Source organism: Orycteropus afer, unplaced genomic scaffold (genome assembly GCF_000298275.1).
Source record: "Orycteropus afer afer isolate SDZICR_OR568_19922 unplaced genomic scaffold, OryAfe1.0 scaffold00048, whole genome shotgun sequence".
NCBI lineage: Eukaryota > Metazoa > Chordata > Mammalia > Tubulidentata > Orycteropodidae > Orycteropus > Orycteropus afer.
This window is the reverse complement of record NW_006921635.1, coordinates 7,321,232-7,335,830: the sequence shown is the minus strand read 5'-3', so window position 1 is coordinate 7,335,830 and position 14,599 is coordinate 7,321,232. Positions and strand designations below refer to the sequence as shown.

The 14,599-nt window shown below is 52.9% G+C and overlaps 1 protein-coding gene across 1 annotated transcript; it reads right to left on the bottom strand.

The window, feature by feature from the left end:
• Window positions 1-4,786: 4,786 nt before the first annotated feature.
• Window positions 4,787-11,896, bottom strand: SDSL (serine dehydratase like). The gene is given in 7 exon segments (XM_007938191.2): window positions 4,787-5,133; window positions 6,151-6,275; window positions 8,162-8,389; window positions 9,154-9,242; window positions 10,685-10,824; window positions 11,521-11,560; window positions 11,735-11,896. Coding segments are annotated over 7 exon segments (1,131 nt in total).
• Window positions 11,897-14,599: the final 2,703 nt, after the last annotated feature.

Sequence of the window (14,599 nt, the reverse complement as noted above, 5' to 3'; positions counted from 1 at the left end):
AGGACAGGCCTGTCACTGTACTTCTAAAACCTCAGCCACTGCAAACCGTCCGGAACCCAGCTCTGCTCCAACACACAGGGGGCGCCGGGAGGCAGAGTCATTTCCACGGCAACTGGCTCCCCATCTCAGCCAGGAAGGACCACAGGACTCCAGCATCAGCTTCCTCATCTGGGGTAGGGGTTGGATGATAGCACCCACCTCCAGGGGCTGAGAGGTCAAGGAAAGACACCAAGCACCCAATTACTTTCAGAAGGAAGGAAGGAAAAAATAATGCCCAGCCGGTTCCCATTTACTTCTCTCTCCGCTTGTTTGCCTCTAAAAGGAGAAACTTTGCTATTTGTTCTTCAAACATTTGTTTTATTCTTCAGGGGTTTGGGGGAAGGAGGAGGGCTGGTGAAGGTAATCAGTTTTCGGACTTAATATAAAAAATCGCAGGAAAGGGTCGACTTGACTCTTTATAATGAATGGGGTAGGCTGTAATAGGATTCTCCTGCCTGGGGCGCTCCCAGGAAACACCTCTTTACATAAGATATTGCCCACCCTGGAGCGGCACTGGGGTGATTTATGGGATTCCTGGCTCCAGAAAGCCTCTTGTGGGGTTGCACAGCCCGTGGAATTTATCAGGGAGTTTGGAAGCAGGGCAAGAGACGTGCCGGTGACATTTTTGGTGGAGTTTACAAAGCACAAATGCTGGGAAGGGCGAGGCCGGTCGGTGGAGGAGAGACAGGGTCCAGGCAGCCTGAGTTTTCTACCAGCTGAAAGGGACATGGGGAAACCACATGCTTCCACGTGGTTCACGGAAGGACAGCTCTCAGGAGGAGGCGAGTGAGGGGTGGGAACAGCAGGAAGAGAAGCTGGGCACAGACGCAGCCTGGAGGGGTCTGGCCCTAGCCTGCCCCCAAGGGGGCGGGGGACGGCTCTGGAGCGGAAGTAGCACCACAGTGGGTTCCCACCTTAAGGCAAGAAGGCCGGCTTTCTCTCCCTGTACCAGTGAGTTCCTGCACGGTGCAAAATGTTAAGATCCTTGGCTGCTAACAGGAAGGTGGAGGTTTGAATCCACAGAGGCAACTCGGAAGAAAGGCCTGGCAATCTATTTTCAGAAAATCAGCCACAAAAAAGCCTGTGGAGCCCAGATCTCCTCTGATACACACGGGGCACCAGGAGTCAGAGTCGACCCCACGGCAGCTGCTTTCTTCCCATATAGACACGAGAGCACGCACCCTCTCTCCCCGTGCGTGCGCGTGGTGCACACACACACCCTCTCCGCCCATATGTACGTCTCGCACACACACATGCACTCTCATATGCATATGTGTGAAGCACAGACGTATGCAGACATACAAGTTCCAGGAGCACACACAACCACACACACACACAAGGCTGTGGATACCAAGTCAGCCTGAGGTGTCACTTCCCCAATGCAAGGATCTGTCCTTTCTCGGCAGATGATGGGAGGGGTGGTGCTCTGCTCTGTGCCAGGCATCTACCCAGACTGTGCAGGGGGTGGGCGAGCAGCAGCAACCTGAGCCTGGACCCCTCTCCCACACCCCTGCCCTGCCTAGGCCAGCCCTGGGAACTGCCAGCCAAGGGTTGGATCCGCACCTCCTGGTTACCTTGGTTCTAGGCTTGGATGACGCGCTGGGTGAGGCAAGGCCTCCGATGGTAGAATCCACAAGGACCCAGAGAGGGGCCCCAGCTGGGGTGGGGAGGCAAGGCCTGCCTCTGCCAGGTACACACACCTGGCGGCCTGGTTTGCAGGTGCTATCGGTGCTGCCTTAGGCAAACACAGAGCCCCTGCTCCCAGGACCCTCCTCCCAGGCTCCTCTTTGCCCAGCAGAGAGCTCCCGGCACACCAAGGCAGTGTCCTAAGGTTCTCTCTGCCCCATGCGTGTCCCTGCCACATGAAGTCATAACATCTGTGGCCCATGTCTTTGCTCTCTCCCTATGCCACCCTCCCTGGTCTCCACGTGCCCTGGGTGTCAACCAGGAAAGACTACGTTAAGCTAATTGACACGGGTTATCTGGACTGAGGCAACAGCCGACTCGGGCTTCTTATCTCCACTCGCTGAGCCAGGAGAGGGACAAACAGCAGGTGAGAAGTCTCCCAGGAGGTCAGGGCTGTGGGCAGAGGCCCAACGGCCAGACAGAGCACCTGGGACCAAGATGGGCAATGCCACTCACTTGGGCTGGGAGCAACAACATGGCTGGCTGAAGTAATCTGAGGCTTCCTGGAGGAGGCAGCCTTCATCCAGGGCTTTGAAGAGTGTGTAGTCTTTAGAAGAACAGAGGGCACAGCAGGCAGGGACAGGGCTTCAGCGATGGAAAGGCAGCGTGAGAGTAGCAGAGCCTAGCGGTCCCGTGCAGCACTTCAGATTGTCCACACCTGTGCTCCAGTCTTGCTGTGTGGCCTGGAGTGCATGGCTTGGCCTCATCTTTCTCATCTGCAAAATGGTCATAATAATAGTATCTCCCGGATGAGTCACTGTAGGGATCAAATGAAGTGGCCGGTCAAGCCCACAGTACCAGCAGGTGCTCTACAAATGCTAGCTCCTTCCCACTCCTCTTTGTTGGGGGAGGACTGCTCAGGAAATAGTAAGAACACAATGGACCAGGAAGAACAGCTTACCAATCTACTTCCAAAAATCTGCCAAGGAAAACCCTGTGGGTCACAGTGGTCCCACCTACAACCACTCCTGGGGAGGGGCAGGGCCAGACAGTGTTCTGTTCTGTTGTGTGTGGGGTCACCACGGGTCAGCCGCCCACAGCAACCTCCATTGGAAGACTACATCTGCCAGGCCCACGGTAGTCATCCTGAGACAACAGCTCGCTCTCCAGAGGAGAAGACCGAGGCGCTAAGAGATGCTTCATTTGCTCACAGCCAGTGCCTACTAAGTAGGATAGGCGTGAGGCTCAGGTCTGGCTGAATCCAGCTCTGAGCTCTTAATGTCTCCTTGACTCTGGGTAACTCACAGAGTCTGACCAGGAAGAATCGAGCTGGGGCACCCTGGCATTTGAGGGCTGCATCTGGGGAAGAGACCGCAAGCTGAGACAGGCTGAGAGGCAGAGGGAGGTCGTGCAATGCTCAAACCCTTCTCTTCAGAAAACCCGTGCGAGGCGGTGCCAGGTGGGGGGAACAGCTTGGGCAAAGGAAAGGAGGTGGGAAGGGGCAGGAAGCACCGAGCACAGAGGTGCAGCCTGGGGCCCAGAGAGGGGAGGGCACTTGCCTGAGGTCACACAGCATGCATGAGGCAGGAGAGAGGCCTGGGCCAGCCGGGAACTACATTCTGTGATGCACTGCATGGCCCTGTGTGGGTCCCACACTCTGAGCTCGATTCCTGAAGGACATTGAGGGGTTGGGCAAGGCCTCCTCCATCCCAGGCCTGTGGGCCATGGCCATTTTAGGGACCTCTCGGCCCTTCCAGCTGGGGTGAGAACTCCACAGAAGTGGAGAGTCAAGGAGGACCCAAGGGGAGGGCCTTTCTGCCTGGAGCCAGCCCTCCCCATAGAAGACACTTTGCTGCCCCCTTGTGGCTCCAAATATTATAATTTTTCCATCGCTTTCCAAAGAGATGCTTCTCAGGGCAGAGAGGTGCCTAATGCCACACCCAGGACCTGCCTCAACTTGTACCCTACAGATGCATCCAGACTGACCCGGGGGTCCTGCCCCTCCTCTCCAATGCCCCACCATCACCTAACCCACACACAAAGAAAGCCAAGGTCCAAGTAACAGTGATACTGAGGATGTCAGGGCTTGAACCCTGGCTGGGCCATATTCCAGTCGGGTGGCCTCGGACAAGTTATGTAACATAGCCGTGCCTCCAATTCCCCATCGGTAACATGGACGACAGTAATGTAATGGTTCCTACTTCCAGTACCTTTCTGACCATTCAAGAAGGCAGCAGTCAGAAACAGCACATGTCAAGGGTTTAATTTTCCTTGGATCCACAATCAATGTTCATGGAAGCAGCAGTCAGAAATCAGATGACATATAGCAGTGGGCAGATCTGCTGCAAAAAGAAAACTCTTTAAAGTGTTAAAAAGCAAAGATGTCATTTTGATAACTAAGGTGAGACTGACTCAAAACATGGTATTTTCAGTCACCTCGTATACATGCAAAAGCTGGACAGTGGATAAGGAAGACTGAAGAATTGATGCCTTTGAATTATGATGTTGGCAAACCTGACCGTACTGTGGACTGCCAAAAGAATGAATAAATCTGCCTTGGAAGAAGTATAGTCAGAATGCTACTGAGAATCAAGGATGGCGGGACTTCCATCTCATCGTACTTTAGAAACGTTAGGAGGGACCAGTGCAAGGAGAAGACACTGAACAGGATGGACTGACACAGTGGCTGTGACAACGATTGTTGAGACGGTACACGGCCAGGCAGTGTTTCGTTCTGTTGCTCACAGGGTCACTAGGAGTCTGAACAGATTCCCTGGCACCTAACAACAGCAGCGTCAAGTGCCCTTATGGATATTCAAGAAGACGACCAGCAGAAAGCCTTAGAAGTGTTTCTGCCACATACCAAGCACTCCACGAAGACTGACGATTACTGCCCTTGCCCACCCAGGTCTGCTGGTCAATGCTCTGGCAGGATTCCTTTAGCAAACATGAATTTTCAAGGCTGCTGTGCCACCTGGAGTCTGTTCATCACAGAGCCTGCCTCAGGGCGTGCACACCTTCCACAAGCTCAAGGAAGTGGGAAGACCAGACCCACAGGAGTTACACGCTCAACTCAGAAAGCGTTTATTGGCCAGGGCTGCAGCGGAGCCAAAGGGGGTGTTCAGGAGGGCTTCTTGCAGGAGGCGGCTGGCACAGATGTGCAGAAGCTCCCACTGCTGTCTGCCGGCACAGACGTCCCCCTCAGCCAGCCCCAAGGATGTTCGTGAGCCTCCTGGGGGTCTCTGGGGTCTGCTGAGTCTCTGAGGCGGATCCCTTAGCTCCGGCCCACCTGGGCCTGCAGGGCCTGGAGCTCTCGGCTATCAATGCTGTTACCTCCACACACGATGACCACCACGGAGGCCAGTGAGGAGCTGAGACGGCCCTCAGACTGGAGCCGCCCCAGGAGGCCCGAGTAGATGGCAGCCAACGCCGCCCCGCAGGCAGGTTCCACCAGCAGACGTTCATCATCTGCCCAAGGTGGGGATAGTCAATGCTCAGCAGGTGCTGGGTACCACCAATCCGTGAGGTGATCCACCCACCCATCCACCCATCCACCCACCCTCCATCCATCACCCCTCCATCCATCTGGCCATTCATCCATTCACCCCCCTATCCATCATTTGTCTGACTCTCTGCCCATCCATCAATCTGACCACCTCTCTATCTCTCCATCCCCTATCCATCATTAGACTGTCTGCTGCTCCATCCATCAGTGTGTCCATCCATCAATGTTGTCCATCCTTCCATCCATCCATCCCCTTACCTGTCATCTGACCATTTGTCTGTCTGTCCTTTCATCAATATGTCCATTCATCAAGGTGTCTATCCACCCATCCATTTCTCTATCATTCACCAATTCATGACCCCATCACCTTATCCACCCATCCATCCACATCCATCTATGTATTATATGCCTTTCCACTCATTCATCCATTCACCCATTCATTCAACAAATATTTATTGAGCCCTACTCCCTGCCAGGCCCTATACTAGGAAGACCCTGGGGAACCAGCAGTGAACAAGACACACCAGTCTCCGCCTTTACACGGGTCACACTCTAGTGACGGACAGATGGGTAAGAAGCAGGCAGTTGTGAACAGAAGGGCTGGCACACAGGGGCCTCAAACCCAGGAAGGCAGACTTCTTGGAGGAAGCAGAGTGGCCCTTAGTTATGGGAAACCAATAGGTAGCAGAGCCAGGGATAGGCATGCCTGAGGGAGGAACAGTATGCACGGCAGCCTGGAGGCTGGAAACAGCAGGATACACTCTTTCCTCACCCCACCCACCCTTCCATTGACTAGGTGTGCACTTATTTTGTAACTACTGCCTTCCATTGACTAGGTGTGCACTTATTTTGTAACTACTGCCTTCCATTGACTAGGTGTGCTCTTATTTTGTAACTACTGCATACCCAGCCCTGAGGACACAGACAAGGATCCAGGGACACTGGATTTCTGTCCCCAGGCAGGGGCTGTGCTCACTCACCCAAGAACCGCTGCACGGCCCTCACAGCCTGCGCATCCTCCACCACCTCAGAGAGGATGGTGCATTCCCGCGTGCACGCTAGGGCCCGCGCCGCCACCGTCTTGGCACCCAGGCACTTGGCCACGCTGCAGGGTGGAGTAAGGCAGGGTAGGAACTGCAGGGGTGGGGGAAGAGCTAGAGAGTGAGGTCCCTCTCTGCATAGCCCCAGGTCACCCTCCCCAGTCCTGCTAGAGCTCAGCGTCACGGAGCTGGAGAGCAGTGGGTCGGAGAAGGGTGGAGATGGTTCCAGAAAGCTAACAGGACACTCATGGGCCGAGGTCTCATTCTTCTGGAAGCAAGGACCAAGCTCAAGTTTCCTAATTGGCTCTCTGGGACCCGATACACAATAAGTGCTTCACAACGCTGACTTACAAGGCTGTCTTGATTTCAGACGCCTTGTAATCAACAGTCATTTCCTAAGTCCCACCACCTGACAGTGTCCCGTAAAGTGGGAGGTGATAGGACCCATGAAAGGTTGTTGGTGGTGACAAGGAAGTGTTAGTTCATTGTTAAGAAACTGTCCACTGCTGAATTAGAATCCATTACACAGGGCCATGGGGGAGATGGAGATACCAGGAATGGATAAGCATGATGGCTGAGCAACGTGATGAACCAAGGTTTGTGTCACTCGACCACACACGTGCGGGATGCTGAAGAGGCAGACATTTTCCTACGTGGTGTTCACCACAATAACAATAGAGAAATGAAAGGTTTCCCAAAAAATGTAGTGGGGGAAAGCTCTCTGATAACATGGCAGAAAAAAACACAAATGGAGCTACATAATCCACGTAATCACTATCTGTAACACAAACTAGAAAAACTCTGGCAGTCAGCTGCCATCGAGAGGAACCCAAACCCTGCTGGCCGTGTGTCCAGAGCAGAGCTGTGCCCCGTAGAGCCCTGCAGCCCAATGGCCATGACCTTGCAGAAGCAGGTCGCCCGGCCTCCCTTTTGAGGCGACCCTGGGTGGACATGAACCAGCAGCTTTTCGGTCAGCAGCTGTCAGGTCAGCCATCTGCCCCACCAGGGACTCCCCTGGGGAAAGAGAGGCTGTAAACAACATGAAGGTTACCATCCTGGGGTTTAAGAGTGTATCATTCATTCATTCACTCATTCCACAAACGTGTTGTACTCCTACTATGGGCCAGGCATTTTTATATGTATGTGAAATACGTGTATATGCATAAAACCACAAAACCCCATTGCTGTTGAGTCAACATAGACTCACAGTGAGGCGACAGGACAGAGGAGAACTTTCCTACAAGGTTTTCCAGGCTGAAATCTTTTCAGAAGCAGACCACCACATCTTCCTTAGGCAGAGGGATGGATGGGTTTGAACTGCAAAACTTTTGGTTAGCAGCTGAGCAGCTAATAACTGCTCCTTCATATATATGCACAAAGGGGCGTGGAAAAAAAACCCACCAGAGACTGGCAACCATGCAGCCAGCCTGAGGCCTGGTCATGGGGGGGGGTGGGGGTGGAAGTGAGGCAGTATTGTTAGTCTGCTTGCTGTCGCCTGTTTGCTGACTCACCTGCAACTTAACTTGCCTTTGTAAGGATGCAAAGTCACGAAATCGGCTTTAACTGATGAAATTAACACAATTCATGTGCCTCCGTCTAATTTTTCAGTATTGCTCCCTCACTTAAGGAGCCCTGGTGGCCCTGGGAAAAAGCACTTGGCTGCTACAGAAAAGTCAGCTGTTTGAACCCACCAGCGGTTCTATGGGAGAAAGACGAGGCAGTCTGCCCCCATACAGATGACAGTTCTATTCTGTCCTTTAGGGTCACCATAATGAGTTGGGATACAGTACACAGCAACGTTTGTTTGTTTGTTTTTAATATTTTGGTTTGCCCTCTAACCATGCTATAGTTGGGGTCTGGCACAGTAAGACCCTCTTGGGTGCCCCCCCACTGGCCAGGACTGGGAGGTTCTGGGGTGCCCCCTTTGGCTCCCATAATTGCTGGTGCTCACCTGGTGATGTCCGGCAGAGTGACTGGCTTGCCAGCCTCAATGGCCGCGTTGAAGCAGTGTGCGCCGCGGGTCTCCATGGCGATGATAGGCACGTGCTGCCAGCCCACCTCCACCAAGCCGGCCACCACCCCGGCCAGCAGCCCCCCGCCCCCGACTGCCAGCACCAGGGCACCTGGCGGGGCTCTCAGTGCTACCTTTAGCTCGCGAACCAGGCTGGCATGGCCTTCCCTGGGGAGGGGGTTGGGAGAAGCAGAGTCAGGGAGTGGCCCCAGCCTCCAAATTCCTCTCTCCCACTTGTGTACAAACCGCCGTGATTGCCATGCCCCTCCCCATCCACAGCAAGGGGAGAGGAGACCCTACCACACACACGTCATTCTCTTTCATGCTCTCACTTGATTCATTTATTCCTTCATTCATTCTTCCCCTCCACCAGCCTCCCAGGCCCTTTCTCAGGCTTTATCCCCGATCCCCACATTAAACCTCCCATGACTTGCAAAGAGGCAATATTAACATGAATGGTTAAGAAGAGACCAGAACACCACCTAGAGCCACCCTGACTCAAGCTCTGAGTTTCAGACCCTGTGTTTCTGCCACTCACTTGCTGTGTGATCTCGGGAAAGTTGCTTAACTCCCCTGTGCCTGTTTCCTCAGCTGTAAAATGGGAGCGACAATACCCACCGCCAGGGTTTTAGGGAGGATTAGAGAGATGAGCAAAGGAGGCTCTTAGCTGAGCGCCGGGTCCCAGTGGACACGCTCTGAGGGTCCATAAGTATCGTTCCATTTTATCCCATTTTACACATGTGGAAACTGAGGCACGGGGCAGTGAGCACCTTGCACAAAGTCACATAACTCACAGGCGGCAAGACCAGGCAGGGCCTAAACCCTGACTTCAAAGCCTTCTCCCCTCTGGGGCTCTGTTTTCCCTTCTGTCCAATGGGAAGAGTCTAACTCAGTGAAGGCCTCCCAGCTCTGAATTGGGGCACCAAGCTCACCATATCAGGGGGTGGTCAAACGGGTGCACGCTCACCCAGCCGTCCCTCTTGGCCAGCTCCTGAGCTCTCACGTTGGCCTCGTCCCAGACCTACAGAGAAACCAGCCAAGGGCCCCCGAGAACCAGGGTGTCAGGACCCTGCTGGAGGCTGCAGCAGAGGTCTGGGGTGTCCTAGCTGGCCCCGGACCCAGTATCTGGGAAGACTCCTGGGGTGCAAACAGGCCTGGCATGGACCCAGGAGCCTCCTTGTCCTGGGGCAAGGGCAAAGCCTTGCAAATGGACCAATGCGACATGAAAGAGGTGACGTTGCGATATTTGGAGTCAAGGCCTTACGAGGCATTGTGTATTTTCTCTCAGACCTCTCACCTTTCCCCTGGAGAAGGACGTGGCCCATGTGGCCACTGGTCAAGGAAGACTAAGGGCACATATGAAGCCCTTACTCCCGGACCAGAACCACCCCAGCTGACCCACAGACCCTCAAGGAAGAGAAATGAGTGGTTGTCATCAGACCCCGATATTTGGAGGCTGTTTGTTGCCCAAAAGCTGATTAATGTCATCCACTTTCCTTGTTCTTCATCAGTGCCCTGTGTGTTCCACATTCCAGCACTCATCACGCGTGGCTGTAATCAATGAGTTGCCTGTATGTCCCCCCACAAGACACTGAGCTTCATGAGAATAAAGAGCATGTCTTATTACCTCTGCATCCTTAGCACCGGCTAACGCAGTGTGGGGACATAGGACGAGCTCAGTAAATGTCTGCATGGATGGGGGGTGGGCCAGGTGGATGGATGGGAGGAAGGAAAAAAGGAAGGAGGATGATCAATGGATAGAAGGAAGGATGGATGGGTGCGTGGGAGAACAACAGGGTGGATGAACAGTGGAACAGATGGAGAGATGGATGATGGAAGGAAAACAGGGAAAGAGGAGGGAGGGAGGAAGGGAGGGAGGGAACCGCATACACTAAGAACTGGGAGACTAGCTTTTGGGTACCATGTATGGCTTTTATTGCTAGCGTGGAGTTTTTAAAACCTGTTTTCCGAGGACAATTTTCTCTTCTCCCAGGAAGGGAGAAGGGTCCCATGTCTGTGCCTCACTCTTTGGTAACAAAGAGAACTGTTGAATCCTTATCAGTGGGCGTCCTCCATGCTGGACGCTCAAGGAATGAGAAACACTGCTGCCATCGCCTCTCTGTATATACCTTCTGTCTCATCAAGTGGCAAAATTTTAAAAGTTCGTAATACCAAGTGTCGGTGAGGATGTGGGGAGACAGGCAGGCTCCTGTTTGCCAGCAGTTTCCTGTTTCTCCTGAGTTCATGCATGGGAGATCTCCTCGGGGTGGGGAGAGGCCAGTCGGGGGTCTCAGCCTTCTCTATCAATCACATCTCACTGCCCCCTTCAGCTCCCTCATCCTAAGAGAAGGCTGAGCCACAGCCACAGCTCATTCAAGGGAAAAGGAGACTGAAGCTCTGAGAGGTGGGGTGAGGGTGAGTGGGTTTACTCCAGCCACTTTCCCCCCTTCCTGGGGTTCTTACCTTTCCAGCCAGCTGTACCTGGGCACCCTCCCCCTGCAGCCTCCTGACCACCTGCAGGGAGGTGCTCTCGGGGAGCACGATGGTGGCGGGGATGCCCAGCTTCCGAGCAGCGTAAGCAGCAGCGATCCCTGCATTGCCCCCTGGGAGACAGAAGGAGGAGTGCAGGGAGCAGTGCTGTTAGCCTGCAGACATCCCTCTCCCTTCCGCCCATTTTCCTCTGGGAGACACTCCTCCCTACTCTCATTTGCCTCGCCCCCATTGACTCCCACCCCTGGCTCCAGACTTGGACACAAATTCAGACTGAGTCAACCAGAGACTCAATTCCCTGACCTGTGGTCGGTTCAGGGATGAGTACAGGACCACAGCTGGGCCAAAAAGACCAATTCCAGAGTTCGGGGGAACCCTCAAGAAGGCGCCTTCTTTAAACTAGGGTTGGTAGGTGGGTAGGATGCAAGCCTGGAACTCCACCTGAGGTGGTGATTTTGCTACCATGAGGTCTGTATGAGGAGGAAGCTAACACAGAGGAAAGCAAAGCCAAGGGGAGAGCCCCTGGATTCAGCCATGCCTGAAAGCCGCTTATCCCAGACTTTCTGGTTCTTGGAACCTGTTGATTTCTTTTTAGCTTAAGCCTACATGAATTGGGTTTGTATCACTTGCTACTATGAACCCTGAATGATGGAAAGAGAGAGGATATATGAGGGGTCCATCTGGTCATGAGCTTGATGAGGATGGACCCTTAAAAGAAAACCAAGCCCTGGTCAACAACAGCTCCTCCAACTCCTTCCCCCTGACCCCCAGCCTTGAGGACCCCCACGAAGCAGAAAGGGGTGGGTCACCTGAGGAACACACCAGGTGTCGGCATCCCTTCTTGGCCACCTGGGAAAAGAGGGGATGAGGTTGCGGGCTAACCCAAGCAAATGTCAGAGAGGTTGTGTGGGATGGAGTTAGACCTTCTTCATCCTACCCACGCCCTACAGCCCTTACCCCCACACAGCCCAAAGCCCGCCCTGCCCATCTGTGCAAGCTCACATCTCTGCTGGCTCCCCTTACCTCCTGGCAGAAATGCCCAATGCCTCGGATCTTGAAGGAACCGGCTGGCTGCACATTCTCACACTTGAGGAGGACAGTCGTGCCTGCCACCTGGGACAGTGCCCAGCTCTCCAGCAGAGGAGTGACCACATGGAACTGCTCAGCCGTCAGGGAGCCCTCCATGTCAGCAGCCACCAACACAGTCTGCAGGAGGACATGACTGCCAAACCCAGGTGGCTGCAGCCAAGAGGCCCCTCAGCCAGGACGGGGGAGCAGAACGGGAGAATCCCCAGCTTGGGCTCCCTTGGCCCGCCCTGGTGCCAAGCTGGGAGATGCCAGGCAATTATCCACTCCTCTCGGCCTCGGTTTCCCCCTCTGGACAAAGGGCCCTTTCATTCTGAAACTATGGCTACCCACATGCTAGGAATGAATGAATGAATGATGGAGTGAGGGGCTCATTCGCTCATTCATTCATTCATTCCAAAAACAACAATGAGCACCTATTATGTTCCCGATTTGTGGAACCAGTGATGGACAAGCTTCGCCTGGGTTCACATTCTCACTGGGGAGACAAACCACAGGATTTCTAATAGGAGTGACTGGGCACGGAGGTGTCATTTTAGTGAGAATGGGCAGGAAAGGTCTCTTTTGGAAGAAAACTTTGAAAAATATTTATTGTGGAAAAAGAAGCAAAGCCCCACTTTTTTCTGGGGCAAAAAAAGCCTCAGGCCAGTCCCGTATTTCCAATAACAGCCACCAGGGGGCGTACTGCTGCCTCCTCACTCACCTACACACAGGCCCAAGCTTTATGTCAGCCCTCAGTCGAGGCTGGGGTCCTCCCATCAGAGCAGTCCAGGCCTTCCGCCCCTAGATCTGACTCTGCCCCATTGCGGTGACTCCAGGACACCCCAGGTAGGGCAAAACCTGAGCCACCTCTTCTGGATCCATCAATCACACCTTCCTGTCTGGGCATTAGGGCAGGATGTATGGGTCTTCACTTGTCGCCAAAGCCAGCATACCCTGGCCTAGGCCACACTTTGGCCCTGCAGCCCAACATGGGTTATGGGGACAAGCAGAGACCAAAGTTAGAAACCAGCTCTGACTGGGCGACCCAGACAAGTATCTTGGACTCTCTGTGCCTCAGTTTCCCCTTCTGTAAAATGGGGATAATAACAGTCCCTAGTCCTCAGGCTGAGTTAGTGGGAGATGTCACCTCTACCATCTGGGCTGGGTACTTTAGAGAGACTATCTCAGCGTGGCCTTCTAACAAAGCTGGCACGCATGCGGTCCCTCTAGCTTCTACACGGGCAGGCACTGCCACAGTAAACAAGATGAACGTCGGCTCTTGGAGCTCATTTACAGTCTGATGGAGGAGATCAGCAATTAACAAAGAACCACGTAGACCAGAAAAAAAAAATGGTGAAAACTGCTAAGAGGGGAACAAATATATAGGGATGTGTGAAAGACAAGAACAAGGGGACCGACTTTGGGTAGTGAAGTCCAGAGAGGCCTGAGAACTAAATACTCATACAACAAACGGGACGAAGGGCTTGTGCATCACGGGGCCGTTGGGAGGATTAAGTGAGGCCCTACAAGCACTGACTCTGTGCCCAACATACAGGATGTGTCCATAACTGGTGGCCTTTATCATCACCTCAAAGTCACAGTTACTATAATCCTAGCAACAGCACTGTGGGACCCCCTGCGAGCCGGGTACGGGGCCCAGCACCTTCTGCAGGATCTCATTGAATCCTCGCTGAACAACAATGACCAAATGAGTTAGGTCATATTACCACTTCATGTCTATCTATCTATCCACTGTGGCCATCTCAGAAGCCCTAGAAAATGCAAACTAGTCTATTGTCCACCTCTTGTCTGTCAGTTTGCTGTACTGTGCTGGCTGGCCTGTTGCTGTGACATTGGAAGCTATGCCACCAGTATTTCAGATACCAGCAGGGTCACCCATGGTGGGCAGTTCCAGTAGAGTTTCCAGACTATGACTGGGAAGAAGTATGTAGCCAGGGGCACTTCTGAAAAAACTTGGCCACTGCAAACGTTGTGAACAGCAGCGGAATACTGTCTGATACGGGGCTGGAAGATGAGCCCCTCGGGTCAGAAGACACTCGAATACAAATGGGGAAGAGCTGCCACCTCAAAGTAGAGCTGACCCTACTGATGGGGGTGGAGTAAAGCTTTTGGGACCTTCATTTGCTGATGGGGCATGACTTAAAATGAGAGGAAACAGCTGCAAACATCCACTAATAATTGGAATGTGAAACAGATGAAGTATGAACCTAGGAAAACTAGAAATTGTAAAAAATGAAATGAAACGCATAAAGATCAATATCCTAGGCATTAGTGAGCTGAAATGGACTGGTTCAGGCCCTTATGGATTAGATAGTCATATGGTCTACTGTTCCAGGAATAAGAAATTGAAGAGGAAGGGCATCACATTCATGATCAAAGAGAACGTTTCAAGATCTATCCTGAAGTACAACACCATCAGTGATAGGATAACATCCACATACCTACAAGGAAGACCAGTTAATAAGACTATTACTTACACATCACCTCTAGAGCCAAAGATGAAGAAATTGAAAAGTTTTACCAACTTCCGCAGTCTGGAATTGATGAAACAGAAAGTCAAAATGCATCGATAATTACTGGTGATTGGAATGTGAAAACGGGAAACAAAGGAGCAGCATCAGTCCTTGGAAAATCAGCTTTGGTGGTGGGAATGATGCCGGAGACCGCGTGACAGAATTTTGCAGACCCACAACTTATTCATTGCAAACACAATATACAATATTCTCAACAATATAAACGGTGACTATACACGTGGGACTCGCCAGATGGAAGATTGTTGTTGTTGTTGTTGTGTGCCGT